The sequence below is a fragment of the Branchiostoma belcheri genome, unplaced genomic scaffold (genome assembly GCF_001625305.1).
Source record: "Branchiostoma belcheri isolate BF01 breed outbred unplaced genomic scaffold, Haploidv18h27 scaffold6, whole genome shotgun sequence".
NCBI lineage: Eukaryota > Metazoa > Chordata > Leptocardii > Amphioxiformes > Branchiostomatidae > Branchiostoma > Branchiostoma belcheri.
Window position 1 is genome coordinate 5,358,906 of NW_017804242.1, and position 18,894 is coordinate 5,377,799.

The 18,894-nt window shown below is 42.6% G+C and overlaps 3 protein-coding genes across 3 annotated transcripts in view; 1 reads left to right on the plus strand and 2 right to left on the minus strand.

The window, feature by feature from the left end:
• Window positions 1-2,249, minus strand: part of LOC109482289 (zinc finger and BTB domain-containing protein 25-like) — a 12,175-nt gene extending 9,926 nt beyond the window's left edge. Inside the window, exons 1-2 of the mRNA XM_019784975.1 lie at window positions 2,078-2,249; window positions 640-766 (exon numbers count right to left, since the gene is read on the minus strand). Coding sequence (XP_019640534.1) covers window positions 640-744 — 105 coding nt within the window. The 5' untranslated portion in view covers window positions 745-766; window positions 2,078-2,249. The remainder of the gene's footprint in view (window positions 1-639; window positions 767-2,077) is intronic.
• A 206-nt stretch (window positions 2,250-2,455) lies between these two features.
• LOC109482614 (probable palmitoyltransferase ZDHHC24) lies at window positions 2,456-4,843 on the plus strand. The gene is made up of 3 exons (XM_019785415.1): window positions 2,456-2,649; window positions 3,144-3,284; window positions 4,011-4,843. Exons 1-3 carry the CDS (start codon window positions 2,578-2,580, stop codon window positions 4,668-4,670), a joined length of 873 nt encoding a protein of 290 aa, XP_019640974.1. The 5' UTR covers window positions 2,456-2,577; the 3' UTR covers window positions 4,671-4,843.
• Window positions 4,844-8,845: 4,002 nt separating this feature from the next.
• LOC109482290 (malignant fibrous histiocytoma-amplified sequence 1 homolog) lies at window positions 8,846-18,487 on the minus strand. The gene is made up of 7 exons (XM_019784976.1): window positions 16,648-18,487; window positions 11,868-12,599; window positions 11,308-11,422; window positions 10,679-10,859; window positions 9,748-9,947; window positions 9,409-9,600; window positions 8,846-8,970 (listed from the first exon to the last, which is right to left on the minus strand). The coding sequence occupies exons 1-7, from the start codon at window positions 17,608-17,610 to the stop codon at window positions 8,846-8,848; spliced, it is 2,508 nt and encodes an 835-aa protein (XP_019640535.1). The 5' UTR covers window positions 17,611-18,487.
• Window positions 18,488-18,894: the final 407 nt, after the last annotated feature.

An 18,894-nucleotide genomic window follows, 5' to 3' on the forward strand; every position in this document is an offset into this window, starting at 1 on the left:
GGCACATACGAAGTTTTTTTGTAAAGATAATTGCCGTAAATCTTCGCCGAGCGGCCGAGTCCATTGAAAGCTCCATGCGGCACGCACGGCACTGGTGTTGGGGAAAACGCAGATATCAAAGACACCCGCGACCGCAGAAACTTCGTGTCAAAAGCCAGTTTTCCTTTATTTCATACACATATGGAGTTTAATTTTCAGTTCACATTTTAGTAATGTAGCGATCGGAAAATATTTTATTCATCACAAGGCTCATAACGGTCGTAGCCCGACGTGGGGTGGTGTTACGGCCGTGGTGCTTAGCGGGTTACGGCCAGCCGCGACCGCTATCGGCGGTGTTGACATGCCGGCGGGAACGGAATGGGGTGACCGCTGACCGCGTTGAACAGTGACCGCTATAGACACGATTCTTAATGCTTACGTCAATGGGAAAAATTCAAGGGACCGGCAAAAACTGACCGCTATGACCGAGTGACCACTATACAAAGGTGACCGCTAGTACAGGTTTGACTGTAGATGGTACTTGTGAAGTGTAGTCAGTTTGAATCACAATGTTACTAATGTTCTGAACACATGAACTTACACCCTACTGGAACAAGGTTTGCTTGAAGTCCTTAGATAGAAACTTGAAGGACAATGCACCTGTATGTTGACATCACACAGCTGTCCCTCCAGGCGCTGTATGTTGAGCGACTGCAGCAGGTGGGCTCCCAGGTGCGAGGTTGCAGCTGGAACACCTGTATCCATGGTTACAACCTGTGTCTCCAGTCTGAATGAAAATGAATGAAAGATAAGTTACAACTTAAGAGCAATTTTAAGAATTATTTGAAGTTAAGGCCACGCCAATTTATTTTATATGAACAATGTTTCTCGGATTCGTTCTAAATCAACTGCAAAATATAGTAATAAAAGACATACTTTGGCGGTTGAAGAAAGTCCTTTTTAAGTTTTTCAATGTAACAATGCAACTTTGTTTCATTTAAAGTTCAAAATATATTGTTTTAATTATAAACCAGCCTGGTATGTTGACTTCATAGCTCATATTGTAACATTTCCAGCTATCACGGGGTGCCTTGGCCTGTTTTTTTTTATTTTTTTATTTCGCCCTGTCGCTTCATATTTTTTCTGAAAAAATCCGAGAAGCAACAAGTTAAATTGGTGTGGCCTAAGCGTACAGGGAAATATTTGAGAAAAATATGATCCTTACTACTAGTAATATGTCTGTGTTTCTGGACAGGGTGATGTCTGTTATCTCCTTGATCATATATTTTACATGTTTTCTCTTTCTAGACTAGCATATATGCATTATAAAAAGTGCACAACAGCATGTAATTTTTTTGTAATGCGTAATGTGCCCTGTAACGGTAAACCATATATAATAAATGTGCACCTGATAATCCAAATAAAGAATTGTATTTTGAATATGCATCACTACCCAATAGCAGTAATTTTAATCAAAATTCCTTACAAATTATTTTGAAAATAAACAAAAATATTTGGTGTACCTAGAAAAAATTACTCCCCTTAAAATTACTTCTTCGAGATGCCCTTTTGATTTACAAGTGCAAATGCATGTATTGGAATGTAACGTTACTGTAGACCTGGTTATCAGCAAATTATGACATTCCAACTTGACCTTCACTTGTGCTTAGTAACAACTTTTCCCTGCTGTTCCTTCCTCTTATTTTTTGACGTCTAAGAAAATCAACAATGAGAGTGGAAAACATTTTCAAAACATCACACACATGTAACTGTTAACTGTTAGCTATACAAGGTTGCATAATTTTTTCCAAAGGCTGGTGAATTTTAGACATCCATGTAAACAATTACACAATTTATTTAACACTTCACATCCCAAGTTGCCTATTTCTTCCCATAATAATGTAAAGATTTGTTTCTAGGAAACCCACTAAAACCGCAGCTAACATGTACAACATGCAGAGTTGTTTACAGAAGTCCGTTAGTCAGCTGTGACCTATGTGGTCTCTCCGTCCTGACTGCTGAGATTCTCACCAGGCAGCCATCTTGCCACTCCAAACGGATGATAAGGGGTCTTTTTTCCAGCGAAAATCAAACTTACCTGCTTCCTAGCAAAAAACGGACCGGAAAATCTCCACCGGAGCAGTTTCACCGGAAATTCTGGATATTTTTCCGGAGTTTTCCGTTGACTGCGGCCGAAATATTTACGGAAAAACACCTAAAATGTAACAACAATCGGGCGGGAAAGACAATATAGCTACATTTGCATGATGGGAAGGACTCGTCCATTAGGTATTAAGGGATGGAAGTAGCTATAATAAATTATAATTCATATATCTAAATTTAAAAAGATCAAATCATATAATGATAGACATAATACATTTTGTGAACTAATAATCAAGTTTTTGTTCATATTTCATTTAATGTTTATCTAAGAGCTTTCATCCCTATGGATAAGTGGAATAGTCCACGAAAGGCATAGTGGGAAAATGGGAAAATCTAACATTTGAGATCTACAGTTATGACAAATGAATTTTATGCCTTTTTATCGTTTTACGTACTTTAGTTGACACTTTGTAAGCGCAGGTACAATCAGAAGAGATGGACACCACCATGAGTGAAGGCTTTATAAGGAGAGTTCGTCAGTTTTTGCCGAAAAGTCGAGGAGACAAGGTTGGTTTTCAACGACCTGTAGCACGCGTGTACTCCAAAACAAACCAACATGGCCAGTTGCTATACATGCTGTCGTTTAATAGATAAAGTATAGAATTGTAATTAAAAGGAACTTTTGCCTGATCCTTCAATCAAATTATGCATTGAATGCAGACGTTTTGGTTTCCATTTTACTTTCGGGAGTGAGACGGAAGTATTGTTTTTGGTGGCACTGGTTCAGAAGGTTTGTATGTATGTCATGAGTAGAAATGATTGGTATTGAGTGGGCAGAGATTTGGTTTCAGTTGATTGACAGGTTTGTGCCCTGGTATGCCATGTAGGTGGTAGAATTTGGTATGAGCTCACCAGGACATGGTACCTGTATGAAACATAAACTATGGTGTAAAATAACAGTAATACTAATTATAATAATAATAATAGCTAATGTCATACTGGTCATCATATGAGTAATAATTCAAATTCTATGATTACTTTCTATGATTTTTTGTTCCCAGGTGGCGTTTGCCTTCCTAGTGGTCTGCATTCACCTCATCTTCTACTTCGAGCAGTTCCGAGTTCTCCCAGAGATCTACCACCAGCCCTGTCTGGCGAGCTACCTCCACACAGCCTTCATGGTGTTTGTGTACATCAACACGGTCAGACATTCTCTGTAATTATAACATGGGTCCAGTTTGCTTTAGATAGATGTAAGACTAAGAGAACAGTAACTTATTGAGTTTAACGGTATGTTATACAAATGTGCATTCAATAATATGATAAAATACTTTTTGCCTCAAATAAGAGAATTGAGATAAAAGGCAACGTTACCCCCGAGACCGAATCCTTTCAAGAAATTTTCAATTCTGTACATACATGTACATCATCACATACATCTACTATCCTCGGTCTTCATTTTTTCTCTATATTTTTCTTCTGTTACAGCTTTATTCTAGAGCCAAATTTGCATTTTTAACTGAAGATTTATGAAGAGTCTCCCCTCCAAAAGACCCCTATGCTGGTTGAAAAGAATGTAGGGGGCTGAATGACAGCATAGGGAGCCCCTACACTAAAATAACCTAGTGAGAACTATGAGATCCCATAGCCTCCATAGCATGCCAAAAACTGGGGGTTTTGGGGGACTTCATGGTCTTTTGATATTTTATGTGCTATTTTCTGATTGCATATACTAGACAACATAGCCGGCGTGGTTGAATTACCCCCGTTTTTTAGAACTGGGCTAATCAGAAAACAGCCAAAGACCACCAAACCCCCAGTTCTATAAGCCTGCTATGGAGGCTAGAGATCCCATATGTTGTACCTTGTACAATTATTGTTGTGGAATAGCTTGCCTTCTATAAATTGTGTTCTTTCTGTCCTGCCAGGTTGGGAACCTGTTCATGATGATGAATGTTGACACCACCACCGGTAGCCATGTCCTGCCCAGCGTGTTGAAGCCAGGCTGGCACTTCTGTGCCTCCTGCGAGGCCAACTCCCCGCCGCGCTCCTTCCACTGCTGGGAGTGCAGCACGTGCGTCCTGAAGCGCATCCACCACTGTACCTTCACGGGAAACTGCGCGGCGTGGGCCAATGAGCGCTACTACATGGTGTTCCTGCTCTACATGAGCGTTGGGGCCGTGTACACAAACGTCATGAACTTTGACTACGTGTGGGACGTTATGGGGGGGCTGAATATGAAATCCTTCCTGACAATGCTTGCTCCTTTGGTAATGTGGCTCGCGGGGGCGGCCAAAGCGCACACTTTCTTTGTATCGCTGATGTCTATGATCTGTCTGATAGGGGGCGCTTTTTCCCTCATATTGTTCTATTTCCACACCAAGCTGACCCTCATGAACAGGACTGTGTTCGAGTTCAATAAGAGGATCGGAGATTACGACCTGGGGTGGCGGCAGAACTTGGAACAGGCCTTTGGCACTCGGTGGCCATGGGTGTGGCTGTTTCCCCTGCTGCCGTCCCCCCTGCCGGGGAATGGTTTGGAGTTCCCTGTCAGTAGTGATGTTTCAGAGGCAGTCAAGGATATGTGAGGCACACTCAGTTTCTGAAGCTTTATTTCTGTATTTTCTACAGTCTACATTGAAATTTCAATAGAGCATGTAAAAATTTTACTTGGGTGCCAGACCCTGGCATTGTATAAGTGATTGCTTTTTTGGTGGTCCAATGGCCACAGACCACTAGAATTTAGGCTGGGACAACTAAAAAGACATTTTGTGACATTTTTAGGACAATAGAAAAATAAACAACGTCAGAATATCAGCTCTTCTTTTGTTTATCAGGCACACATCCCGGCTTTTGGGTCCGGAAAAGTCCCCCCCAAATTTCCTGTCTACTCTGCAATTATAGTGTGCCTGGGAGTCAATATAAGCAAAATAAAGTTGACTTCAAGTTGAAGTCATACAATACTTTCCAAAAAACAGGTTGGGACAGTTCATCCTCACTTCGGGACAATTGACATTTATCTCTGGGACAGTGCTGGGACAATAGGAGGAAAATTTAATTTTGAGGCCTGTTGGGGTTAGCAGGGGAGATGGTTTCTGTGGCCAAAGGAGATTATCACTCTCTCGCGATAGGGTCTGGCACCCAGGCTAGTAAAAATTCTTGGAGTAAGACTTTTCCAGTGTGCCTCAGTAATGTATAGTAGGGAAATCCAAGCAGCCATTGAACTACGGTAAATGCATTTACCTTCATGGTGGAAAGAATTGTGCAGTACAGTTAAACTATGAAAAACATCTTTGCAGTAAGAGGTCACATACCAGTGATACCACTGCACAAGTTTCAGTATCTACAGTATTTGCTCAATGAGAGTGTTTGCACTAGACTTAGTTGCCAAGATACATTTAGTGAATCATGGTGGAGCACTAATGTACATTCTGTGGAAGATTCACTACTTACAAGATATATATATTTAGAGTTACAAGTGCCATGGTGATTTAGAAATAACAGTTTAGACAATCAAGGGGCCAAGTATAACAATGGCTATTGTTCTGAACAAGTTCAACAATGGCCTTTGTTCTGTGCAATTCCATGTAGCAATTACAGTTGGATTACTTGTTGGTCATCACAATTGTCAATTTATTGATAGTAGTGTTAAAATGGCCATGTGGCTAGATTGGTGCACACAAGATCAAAATATCATAGGTTTAATTCCTGCCAAGACATTGTGTCCTTGGGAAAGACATTTTACACAAATTTTCTTACTGAACTCAGATGTAAAATGTAACCTACTGCCCCTACGGCATCAAAAAGGCTATGGGAGTCTACCTTTAAGTTTACATATCAACTACAAACAGACAAAAATCCATGAAACTGAAATACTGAACACCCAAATTGCTTCATCTCGTGAAATAAAGCATTCGTGAACATAACTGGACTTACAGTATATTATATGTGAATTCACTGTGGACAATGCATTTACATGTATTCTCTTGCCATCTTTAACATATCATCTTAGAAGTTCAGGTAGGAATAAAGTGCCTCATCTGACAAAGGTTGTCTGAACATGTCAATATTTCTCTAATACTACTGGGTCTTGTACATCTTTCAAAAGAGTTTTTTAAGCACATGAAGTTAAAATTACGTTAAAATGTGACAGAAGAAAGAAATTGAATTCACGAGTAGATAGGTTTCTTTTACGTCATGCTAACAAAAAGACACGCATAAACGTATTCTTTTCTTGTACATAGATACAATGTGGAATTCTTCCGATTTGAACGTCATATGATATGCGACCTAACTTCCTATGTACGTCATATACAACGTCGCTCCTTCCTACTGACATTTCAAATACGGAACCACAAAGTGAATTCATAAATATACATGACATGCTCGTAAGAAAATTCAAACTCTACTACTGGATCAGTTAACGGATTTATTTCCGGACGTTTCGAGTGACATCCATCACTCTTCTTCAGCGTCACAAATGAACAGAGAACCGATTCACTCTTATATACAAGTAACTAGAAAAACCGGTTAAACAACAAGGTCCATAAGAAGCTTTATCATGTAAAAGAACGGTTCACTCAATGTACAGGAATTAGAACTAGAAAAACCTGTTCAACAACCGTAAGAGTCTTTGTCATGTAAGGAAGGTTCCTATGGTAAGAATTACCATAGGAAAAGTTACTGTCCCTTGGGCTGTGGCAGGGCGGGATCCCATGTGCTTGAGAGTTCAATGCGCAGTCCCCCCTTCCTGTTCAGGGTGGGGTTGTAAATGCGCTCATAGATGGCCTCCTTCACTCCGCGCTCGTACCAACGTATACATGACATGTATACTTTCTTAGTCAACCATTGAACCGCGACGGGGGCCGACATCGTCTACCAGATAAGTTGACCCAGTGTTGACGTCACACTTCAAAGAAGCCACGTGACAAGCTTCACTGGGTCAGTCTACTGAGGAAGACCAGAGTGACTGGTCGAAAGCTCTAGGTGAGAGAATTTTTTGTGTTGGACCAAAATTTTTAACTTTAAACATAGTATATATACATACTTCTATCCACAGTGTACGTAAAAGGGACGTATATAAAAACAATCATATCCAGATCCTCCAAATAACAGAGGTACTTTTCACATCTCCGTCTTACAGCAGAGTTTCTAACAGTGGATACCACCTGTTCATTAACAGCATTCTTCCATGTAGCTAACCTTATTAGCCTGGAGCACATGGGATATGTCATTCTTCATTTCTGTTCAAGTTGCACATTTGAAAACTTTTCAGCAAAAATATCTACTTATACATAATTTTCCGAAGATTTTACTTAATTAGGACATGAAAATGACATTGTAAAATCATATGGCATAGTATAGTGACGGAGAAGAGATATCTTGTAATAGTTTGCATGTGGAAAAGAATTGCGTCACTTCTTCTTTCATTCGGCCAGTCTTTCCCTCCTGATATCTGCTTGGTTTCAGTCATATGGTAATGTCTCCCACAGCCAACCACTTAGCAAAAATGGCTTGTCCTGCTCTGTACAGGCCTGGATCTGCGTGGAAAAGTTTCCTGATCTCTGTGGAACCGACTAAACAACGCAGCATGATCCCTGCCTGTCAGACTGTGACCGCGTGTGCAACTTAGAATTACAAGTAGGTGGTCGGGGTTAGCCTCAATAGCATGTCAAAAACTGTTTTTTGGGGGGGTCTTCAGGGTCTTTGGGAGCTTTTATGTGCTATTTTCTGATTGCATATAGACAACATAGCCGGTCTGGTTGACGTTGAATTACCCCTGTTTTTAGAACTCAGGCTAATCAGAAAACAGTCGAAGACCACCAAACCCCCAGTTCTGTAAGCCTGCTACGGAGGCTAGTCGGGGTGACTTAAGAGTTGTTTGGCTGGCTACATTACACAACAGAGCGGATGGCATTTGTAATTAGATCAGACTTTCAAACAGATCTGCGTGTAAAGACTTCCTTCCCCTCTAAACAAACGCGGAGGACTGCCGATCGATTCTGTATCGGTTCTCAGATTTTTGAGGAACTAGATAGCGGCATGGCAGGTTTGTTTGCGAATAGAACAAGCCAGGCGTATCGCTGTGTAGGTTAGAGGTGACGAGGGGAAGTAGTATTATGAACTTGAGGAAGTTGTCTGACGGGTCTTCATGCCTCAGTCGCCGTTTGGAATACTGTCTTCACCGGGGAAATGGGCGAATGGGAGAAGACACTGGAGCTTTGGTCCTTACTCCCACCTGATGTGCCTACAAGACAGGTCAGTTCTATATAATCAGTTCTTTGATTGTTATTCTAACAGCGCTAGCGTTCACACTGTATACATGTACCTGGCGACTGTGGCAGTGCTTTATCCAGCACCACTGTGCTCTGGCACGTTTCTGGATAGTCCAGATGTTGTTTCTAGATAGAACCGTGGTTTAGCCATACCATGCTCGTCATGCACGGTTCTGGATAGCCCAGGCGTATCCAGAACCGTGCCTGAAGTAAATCTACGTTCTTGGATACGCGGAGACTATATCCAGAACCGCGTGCGTGCCTAATCCTAACCCTAACACACCAGGCATTATAAGTACACGTACATATGCACTATTCTAGATACAACTAAGACTTCTCTGACCAAGTTGGCTCTCGATGTCTACTTCCTTACTGCACTTGTACTAAAACATACGTTCTACATACAGTTTGTGTGCGTTTTGGCGCCAAAAAGGCCATACGATTCCTGTGTAGAAAAGTCCGTCATGTGTGACATTTCTACTTGTATGTCATTTCTCAGGAGCCCGTGGGTTCATGATCAGCTCATTGTTGTTGCCAAACTGACAGCCCTCGTAAACCTGTGTGTTGTTGATGGTGGTCACATTCTTGATGACTTGCCGAGGGCCGTCAAGACCTGTAAAAAGAAATAAGAGATTTCATACTTCCAAGAAATAGATATGATTTGTGTCAGTGAGTTACGCCACCTATATTAAGATTGTATTAACATACTCCGCTATTACACCATGGTTCATATTTCATACTAGTACCATGATTATACAGTACACATTCCTGGGGATCACAACCTACGACACATGGCTTACTGGGTCACAACACTGTCAATCAACTGAAACTAAATCTCCGTCCACCCACTTCCATACGCCTTCATGACTTAACTTACTAGTATTCGACTATTTTACCATTCATTATTACTCTGGAAATTCAAACATACAAACCCCTTCTAAACCACCTCCACCCAAACAATATACTTCCGTCCCAGAGGCGAGCATGGAAGGATTTACAGTAAAATCAACACAAGAAGAATGAGGTGAAAGTTCATCAAAATTAGACGAACCTGAGACGTGGACGTCACACTCTTGTGGAGGCAGAACCAGTGCTGTGTTCACCTGCCCGTGGTCGGCGATGGGGCACCTCACAGTTCCAATGTCAATCGCGTGGGGGCGCTTCATCACTGTCCCAGGGAAACGGTGTGGTTCCTCTACTCCTGCCCTCAAGCAGTGGTGGCAGGTCACGTAAAACTCGGAAACTGAAAGTGCAATCAAAACAGAGTTGAATTCTTCATACGATTTCGGTCGAAAGAGAAAATGTTGGGTGCTTTACAAGATATTACTCTCCCCCGCTCTCATAATGGTTTCGCCTTTAGTAATTGAATCAACAGGTGGGATGAACGAACCGACAGCGGGATACTCCGTCATCAACAGTTCTAACTCGTGATGGACCTGCAGTACCGCCGCCCAGAGGTCGGGGGCGTCCTCGGCTTGCCCCCGGGTTGCCATGGTGATGTGGTCGTGGCTCGTCTGCTTGTCCCCCCTGTGCTGCAAGTGGACTAGTCTTGTCCCGTTGCTGCCCAGAACCTGGTCAGCTCGGTCCCACCTGATGACAAGATATGCAAATTAGCAATGATTTTGGGCAGAGAAGACAATACTACAGTTGAGAAATCTCGTGTCTTGTGACCCGCGAACATTTGGACCTAGGGATCAAGAAATTCTTCTATAAAAAAATAGCTAGGCTATAAAGCTAGCCTGGGCCAAGATGTATGACTAAAATAATTGTTCACCTTGGTGACTTGAGTTTGACTAAGGCTAAAGTGCTTGGAATTAATTTTCGTTTACGTGTGTCACGTCTAGTTCCATTCGGAAACACAACATTGTTTTCCAAGGCCTTATCCTAGGCCTAAGCAAGAAGTTTTAAATACTAGTATATTTGTATTTATTAAATACAAGTATACTTATGTTTACCGAAGGAAAACATATTGTTTTTGCTCAGTTTTCCCTTCCTCTTCTTCTCCAAACACTAACCTCTGACCTGGCCAATGACCTGATTTGTTGACGTCTGTCACCATGGTAACTTGTATTGGCTTACATAATGTTGCAATCGTATAGTAGGAGGGATTTAGACTCCATACATATGAATGTGTTTGAGTAAGAATTAACAGAGCAGACCATGTTTGAAGGTAAACATTATGCATTAATTTTGCTTTGCAAATGTTACTTTTCTAGTTGTATTTAAAACTTCTTGGCCTAAGGTACAACAAATCAAGGAAACTGATCCTAGTGTTGTTTGTTTGGCAGTTATAATAGTGTGAGAAATTTCAATGTCCATACCTGTACTGGAGGAACTTGTGTGCGTTACTACACAGTCTCTGGAACAGTCCTGTAGGGAAGGACCCGAGTACGCGGCAGCCGATCTGTAGTTCCTCCACCCCCTCCGGCACTTCCTCACACCAGGTGTTGTAGTCCACAGTGGTAGAGGGGCGGGGGAACCGGTACCACTCTGTCGGGCGGTCTAGAGACGTAGGAGAGAAATCTATTAGAGTGTCGAGCCTGAGAGAATATGGGTTCCCCCCTGGGGCGTTACCAAAATTGTAGACGGATAGATGCCTTGAACATTTTTTCGGACAGGTGTAATCATGTTTAGTCACAAAGATGAACACTGTCAACCAGAGGAACAGCTAACCTGTTGGCGATCGGCTATAGCATGATAGATTGTGTTCACCCAGGGAAATTGTGTTACATGTGTTGGTGTGATATTTATCCGATAGGATCCTATAGACCGATCTCATAGCCCCGCCCACCTCCACCAAGATGTAGAAATCCAAATAGTCGATGGGTATACATCCACTCTCTTATTGGTTGAACCGCTAATTGAAATTCTCTCATTGGTCGAACCACTAGTTGAGATTCTCTGATTGGTTGTACTGCTAATAGTGATGCACAGTGGGAATGAGACGAACCTATAGTGTCGGACATTTCTTCGGTACCCAGCCTGTGGCACAGCCCGAACTTCTCCACAAGTGACAGCACGGCGTGCACCTCTGCCTCGGTACGCACATGCTCTCTCAACATCACCTACGGTGTAAAAAAAGAGAAAAATATAGGTTAACTTTCAAAACAAGCCATAGCCATCTCTCGTGGATGTGTTTCCTTACTTCGGAAGTTTAACAATACATAAATATAGAGTCAACTGGATATCCATTTGGTAACATTGGACAAAGTGAAAATCTCGGACACGGAACCAGGCTTTTTTCCAAGAGGAATTTTAAAAAAAGCCATCTATATCAGGAGATTACAACTGGGACGGGGGACGCTACAAACATTCTGCTACCTAGTAATTCTCTGCTGACTAGGCCGCGTATTTTATCTGCATTGCATTACGTCACAGATCGAAGCGGTGGATTGCTCATTCCTTGACAAAGACAGGTGTTAAATCGTCGAATTTCTTTGTGTGTGTTGGAAATTACAATTAAAACCTGTTTCAAAATGAATTATACCAACACAGAAAAACTTTCAATACCTTGAGCTCCTTAGTCCTGACCAGCCCGTGCTTGTCCAAGTTTTCCCGCGCAGTCTGCAGACGAGAGTTGGACAGGTAGTCGAACCCGGAGTGCGCGGGGTCGAACAGCTGCGCCACGTCATGATGCTGTACGGCCCGTAGGACCCGGATGAGAGCTGTCGGGCTGTGAAAGACGTACTTCTGAAGAGACGGGCTGTCCTTGAAGTAGAGGACTCGGCCGGTTTCGTGGAGGTACACCAAAGCCGAGGTGAGATTTTCTCCGCTTAGACTGACAGTCTTGCCCATCTCTCTCACCTGGTCGAAGGGAAGGCATAGCCTCGCCTCGGCGTTGTTACGGTTGTTCGCCCTCGCTGACTCAAAAAGGTCCAACAGAAGAGTCCAAGATTTAGGGATCGAACTTCTGACGTTAGGGAATAGTTTCTGGTCGGTTGAGAAAGACAGGATTGTTTCCTTCAGCTGCGCGATGCCCTCAAGCTCGTCGGAGGAACTCACGGTGTTCTGTAGGACGATCTTTGGTTGCAGTTCCTCCATTCGCCGCAAGTGGGCCAACCTTTCCCGGACTGAGCTGCGCTTGGCGTCCGAGAGGACGTCGAGGTCGGCCCCTGAGTTTTCTGAGTCAAACGGTTCCTCAAGGACCTTCTCAAGACGTTCTATCTCCCGTCTGAGCTGGGAGCGTTCTGCGGCCAGCATATGGTCCATGTCGTGCTTCAGCTTATTGTACACCATGTCAACCTGTATACAAGAAAGGGAAGTGGAAACGCTAAAGAAACATGTTATATATTTACCTTCGCCAAGAAGGTTATGTTTTCGTAGGCGTTCGTGTGTCTGTGTGTGTGTGTGTGTGTGTGTGTGTGTGTGTGTGTGTGTGTGTCAGCACGATAACTCAAGAAGGCTAAAATGGATTGTCTTGATATTTGGTAGGTGGATAGGTCTTCATGAGACGTGGAACTGATTAAATTTTGGGCCCCCTAGCGGCTTGTTATGGTACTGCAGCTGAACTTCCGGTTTTGATATCTCGTGATCTAGACATGCTAGGGTGACGAAATTTGGATGGTAGGTAGCTCTTGTGCTGGGGAAGAAGTGATGTGAGTTTGGCCTCCCTAGAGGCTTGCTCTGGAACTGCAGGGGTGTTAGTTGAAAAATATTTAAAGGCGGATAACTCTAGAACCGATTGATGGATCGTCGTGATTTTTGGCATGTAGGTAGCTGAGGTGATGCTTAACATAATAATATTATAATTATGCATATATTAGTGTAATTTGCATAATTAATGAGGAAATTCTATCAATCATCTGCATTCCCTGATAGGACTATTCAAGCTTGTGGCATATGTAATTAAGAACGGCAGAAATACAGGCAGATATCGATTATGCAAATGAAGACTTAATTTGCATAATTAATGAGAAAATGTTATATTTACATAGTGGTAACTGCCTGGAATGTCATACTTGGGATATTTGAAAGTTATGTGAAGGTGAACGTAATTAAACATAACTTATTCAAATAAGGACCTCATTTGCATAATTTATGAGGAAATGCTATAATGGCATTCTTTGATAAGATAAGACTGTCTTCTGGTGTAGAATATGATCAACAGATATAATTGATGCAAATATAGGATCCTATTTGCACAATCAGGGGGATTAATCTATAATTTCTTACTCATAAAGGCTAACATCATTTGGCGAAGGTACGAGGGGTGATCCAAAAGTTCTCGGCCTCACCTAGAAAATAGAGGTCAAACGCGTATTCTTTGGTATAACTGTGTACTATGACGTCTTACATCACTGCACACAAAAATGCAAATTTTTACATTCATTAATTAGCACGTGACACCCCGTGAAAATGGGGTGGGTGAGGGCAAATCACAAAATGGCCGCACCAGAAGCGTGTGCTATGATCAAGTGTATCGATAAAAAGCTATGTCTCTTAGGGAAATCCATAAAGACATGATCAAGTCACTTGGTGATGACTCCCCTTCTTATTTAACCACGAAGAACTGGGTTGCTAGCTCTAAGGGCGTCAAGAAGAGCACAAAAGATGAACATATGTCAGGATGCCACAAATCAGCACCATGGACAATCCAGTTGAGGCCATCCATAACATGGTAGTAAATGACAGATGTGAGACTGTCCAACATGTAGCAGGTTCTTTGGCCTGACTTGTGGTACAGTTCACAATGTTTTGTCAGACATCCTGGGGATGAGCAACTTGTCTGCATGATGGGTGCATAGAATGTTGACTGAACATCACACGTTAAACAGGCTGGACATTTCAAGGAACGAATTCAGTCCATCAAGGCAACTTACTCAAACGATTTGTCACCCAAGATGAGGCATGGGTGCACCACTTTCACCCCGAATCAAAACAGCAGAGCAAATAATTGACGAAGAACGGTTCCCAGCATCCCAAGAGAGTTTTACCCGTTGAAAGGGTTTTTGCCTCTATTTTCTGGGACAGTGAGGGGGTAATCATTATTGACTACCTGCAAAAGGGTCAAACCATCAATGGGGTGTACTGTGCACCAGAATTGCGGCATTTGAGGGCAACAATCACAGAGAAAAGGGGAGAAAAGCTCCGAGTTGACGTGCTGACAATGCACCTGTCCACACGGCACAGGGGTCAGTGGCAGCAGCAAACGAATGTGACTTTGAAGTCTTATCCCACCCTTCCTAGTCACCTGACCTAGCACCGTGGGCCTTCTACCTGTTTCCTAAACTCAAGTTCCACTTACGTGGTCAACGTTTTGATGGTGATGATGACGTCATTGATGTGGTTTAGGCATTTTTAAGGGCTTCAGACGAAATATTCTTCCACAAGGGAAAGGAAAGCTGGAACATCGCTGGACAAAGTGCATTGAAGTTAGAGGAGACTATGTTAAAAAATAGTGTAAGAAAAATTTTTCTGCCATCACGTTTTTTGGGAGAGGCCGAGAACTTTTGGATCACCCCTCGTATGAGATCGTGGAACTCTAGTAAGTCATGCATTTTGGACAACCGTTTCGAAATATCATGTTGCCATTTCACTCACTCGCTCAATCACTCATTCATTCTTTTATCCTTCTATAAATCCATCCATTCATTGAATTTCGTCCACTCATTCATTCATTCATTCATTTATCTGTCCATCAATCTATCCATCCTACCACCCATCCATCCATCCATCCATTCATTCTTTCATTCATTCAATCAATCATTTATTCGCCGGCCTATCCAGTCATTCATTACCTCCATGAAATGTGTCATGGAGGTTATATTTTCAGTTGCGTTTATCTGTCCGTCTGTCCGTCTGTCCGTCTGTCTGTCTGTCCGTCTGTCCGTCTGTTGGTCAACAAGATAACTCAAGAACGCCTGGATGGATTGGTTTCAGACTTGGTGTGTTGGTAGGGTGTGACAAAAACTGAAAATGATTAGATTTTGGGCCCCCTAGTGGCTTCCCTTGGTACTGCAGTGCAACTTCCGGTTTTGATATCTCGCGATCTGGACATGCTAGGGTCATGAAATTTGGATGGAAGGTAGCTCTTGTCCTCGGGAAGGAGTCACGTGAGTTTGGTCTCCCTAGCGGCTTGTTCTGGAACTGCAGGGTGGTTTCTTTGAAAATCTTCGAGAGAGGATAACTGAACAACCGTTTGATGGATCATCATGATTTTTGGTATATAATCATGATTTTTGGTATATAATCAAAATATAATTATGCAAATCAGGATCTAATTTGCATAATTAATGAGGAAATTCTATAAATCAGCTGTATTTCATATTAGGGCTATAAAACTCTATAGACATATGTTAGTGAGAACGACAAGATCATTGGCAGATATCGATTATGTAAAGGAAGACCTAATTTTCATAATAAATGGCAAATTGGTACAATTTTATGGTGGTAACTGCTGGGAATTTAATACTTGCCATAATTGGAAGTTCAGTGAAGGTGAACATCACTAAACATAATTTATGTCAATCAGGACCTCATTTGCATAATTTATGAGGAAACGCTAGAATAGCCTTATTTCTTAAGATAACCCTGTCATTTGGTGGAGAGTATGATCAATTGATGCAATATATGCAAATGGCCTCATATGATTTGAATATATGCGGTGAAAAATGTAAGCCAATTACAGGTGGTCATCACCATGCGTAAGATTTATGAAAACAATACACATGTCATGGAGGTATGAGATCATCGAACTCTAGTTCATTCATTCATCCATCCATCGACTTATTCATTCATTCAATTATTTATCCGCCCACCTATCCAGTCATTCATTCATCCGTCCATCCATCCATCCATCCATCCATCCATCCATTCATTCATTCATCCATTCATCCATCCATTCATTCATCCATCCATCCATCCATCCATCCATCCGTCCATCCATCCATCCATCCATCCATCCATTCATTCATTCATCCATTCATCCATTCATCCATCCATTCATTCATTCATCCATCCATCCATCCATCCATCCATCCATCCATCCATCCATCCATCCATCCATCCATCCCATCCATCCATCCGTCCATCCATCCATCCATCCATCCATCCATTCATTCATTCATCCATTCATCCATTCATCCATCCATTCATTCATTCATCCATCCATCCATCCATCCATCCATCCATCCATCCATCCATCCATCCATCCATCCATCCATCCATCCATCCATCCACCTATCCACCCATCCATCCATCTACCCACCTATCCATCCATCTATCCATCCACCCATCCATCCATCCATCCATCCATCCATCCATCCATCCATCCATCCATCCATCCCCTCACCTGTTCCTGTGATTCCAGTCTGTCCGTCTTGGTTCCCACCACACAGACTGTTGCTCCCGGCGCACGCGCAGTGACAGTCCGTACCCAGTACCCCACCATACCCTCAAACTCCTCCGTCCTGTACTCACTCAGGTCCACCGCCAACACCTGCAGCGCATGCGCCGAGACGAAGAAGGGAAGTACATTCTGATACGCGTCGTGCCCTCCTACGTCATAGACCTCAAACACAAACTCTTGTGCGTCGATTTTTTTGCCGAGCTCTGACTGTTCCACAACCCATCTCTTCACCTCCATACAGTGTGTTCTAGCTTCCTCTTTCGCCAAACGAGACACTGCCCTCGTCAAGGCCGCGACTAGGCTCGTTTTTCCCGCCATAAGCCTCCCTAGCACGACTATTTTCAGACAAGGCGGCACGGAGACAGTCATTCTAGCTTCCTCTAGCTCTCTCTGATAGGCGGCTATTGCACTGATACCTTCCTGGCATGTTTCTAACGGCGGTTGTACCAGAGGGTTGTTGTCTAGGTTGAGATGCTTCAGTTTCAAGCGTCCGAAGCCAAAAGGCAGGGTACTGATGTTGTTACGATGAGCCATGAATTCTGTCAGGTTTTCCATCTCGCAGATACTGTCCGGGAGAGAGTCTAGGTTGTTCTCACACAGCCATAACTTCTGCAATTTCTGTAGCACGGAAATATTCGCAGGTAGTCTACAGATACAGTTTTCTCTGAGGTCGAGAATTTCCAGATTGGATAGTTGCAGCACGACTTCGGGAAATTCTGTAAACCGGTTGCCCCAGAGCCAGAGTCGCTTCAAAGTCGCCCCGAAGCAAAGTCCAAAGTTTGTCGGTAGCGTTTTGATCTTGTTGTGACGTAGGTTGATCATTTCTACCGTGGTCTGAGAGAAAATGTCGTCCGGAATTTCCGATAGTCCCCTTCCGGCTAGATCAACCGAGATCTGGTCCGCCATAGTTGTATGTTACTAGTAGAGTTCACAAATCAGCTAACAGAAGTGATGATGGTGCGTAGGACCTCTTTACTAGTTCTATCTGAAAGTAACGAAGCGAAAGAAAATGAAGTGAAATCATTTCTATTTTTGGGTAGTGCTGTCCCTCTCCGTTCCCATGGCGACGGTGACGTACATGCTGACGTCACGGATGGCTCTCTGCCAAAACGTAAATATTGTTTGCTAGCCGTCTCTTTCCGATTCATATAAAATATATGTCTTGTTTGCTACTAGCTCTAGTTTGCTACTTACTTGAGGATGTTAACATCATTTCTATAGCCTGCACCAGGCCTTCCTACACGATACTTGTACGTTGTAGTAAGACTGGTAAAAATGATTACTAAATAATTGGCCAGGGGAGTGTGCCTCGGTAAGGGTAATTAATATTAACGTTAACAGCACGAGAAAATGAACTTTATCGTGGTCAAATTATTCCTTTTTAGTTGCTGTCTACTGCAGACTACCATTTTCAGACTGGACCAATATTTTTACGCTTTACTTCGTGCTGTTCCCAAACTATCGCCCACAACGCTTTCCCAGGTTGACTCGATAATAATCTTGACTTCCCACTCAGAGATGTTTATGCCTTGGTGTGAACAATGCACCACCTGTCCCTGTGTTAGCCCAGCCGTCTCGAGTAGGAATGAGTTCATTGTCACGAGAAACGATGACGTATAGGGGGTTCCCCAACTAGTCACCTCGCCTCATAAACACTATTCATAAGTAGGCACAATTCAATGAACCAAGGATGTTTGTTTAAACCCAGTCTACACTAGACTAACATTAAACAACGCGGGTTCAGACGTAAAATTTAGCAGATTAGGCCACACCAATTTAATTTCTTGGTTAACGGATTTTTCTAGAAAAATAATGGAGTGGGCGGGCGAAAAAAAATAAAACAGGCCTAGGCATCCTATTATGGCCCAAAATGGCACGATAGGAGCCATGAAGTCAACACACCAGGCTGGATCAAAATTTAAACAATGAATTTTGAACTTTCAATGATACCACTGCAATGAAAGATGGAAGAACTGTAACAACTAGGAAGAAAAGGACTGTTTTCAACTGTTCAGGGCGAAATATGAGCATTTTGCAGTTTTATTTTTTTATTTTTGCAAATCAGAAAAAAATGAAGCGGGCGAATCCGTTAACCAAGAAATTAAATTGGCGTGACCCTATAGGGACAATAATCAACTACATGACTTTATTTTCCAAAGGGAAATCGCCAATCAATAAGCATATTTTTGC

What these genes read in the sequence shown, in the direction of transcription:
- LOC109482614 (XM_019785415.1), top strand. Translation starts at nt 2,578, where the DNA reads ATGGACACCACCATGAGTGAAGGCTTTATAAGGAGAGTTCGTCAGTTT. An exon ending in CGAAAAGTCGAGGAGACAAG is followed by an intron (nt 2,650 to 3,143) that starts GTTGGTTTTCAA and finishes TTTTGTTCCCAG; the next exon opens with GTGGCGTTTGCCTTCCTAGT. An exon ending in TGTTTGTGTACATCAACACG is followed by an intron (nt 3,285 to 4,010) that starts GTCAGACATTCT and finishes CTGTCCTGCCAG; the next exon opens with GTTGGGAACCTGTTCATGAT.
- LOC109482290 (XM_019784976.1), bottom strand. Translation starts at nt 17,610, where the DNA reads ATGGCGGACCAGATCTCGGTTGATCTAGCCGGAAGGGGACTATCGGAA. An exon ending in GACTGGAATCACAGGAACAG is followed by an intron (nt 12,600 to 16,647) that starts GTGAGGGGATGG and finishes TCTTGTATACAG; the next exon opens with GTTGACATGGTGTACAATAA. An exon ending in GACGGAGTATCCCGCTGTCG is followed by an intron (nt 9,601 to 9,747) that starts GTTCGTTCATCC and finishes TTGCACTTTCAG; the next exon opens with TTTCCGAGTTTTACGTGACC.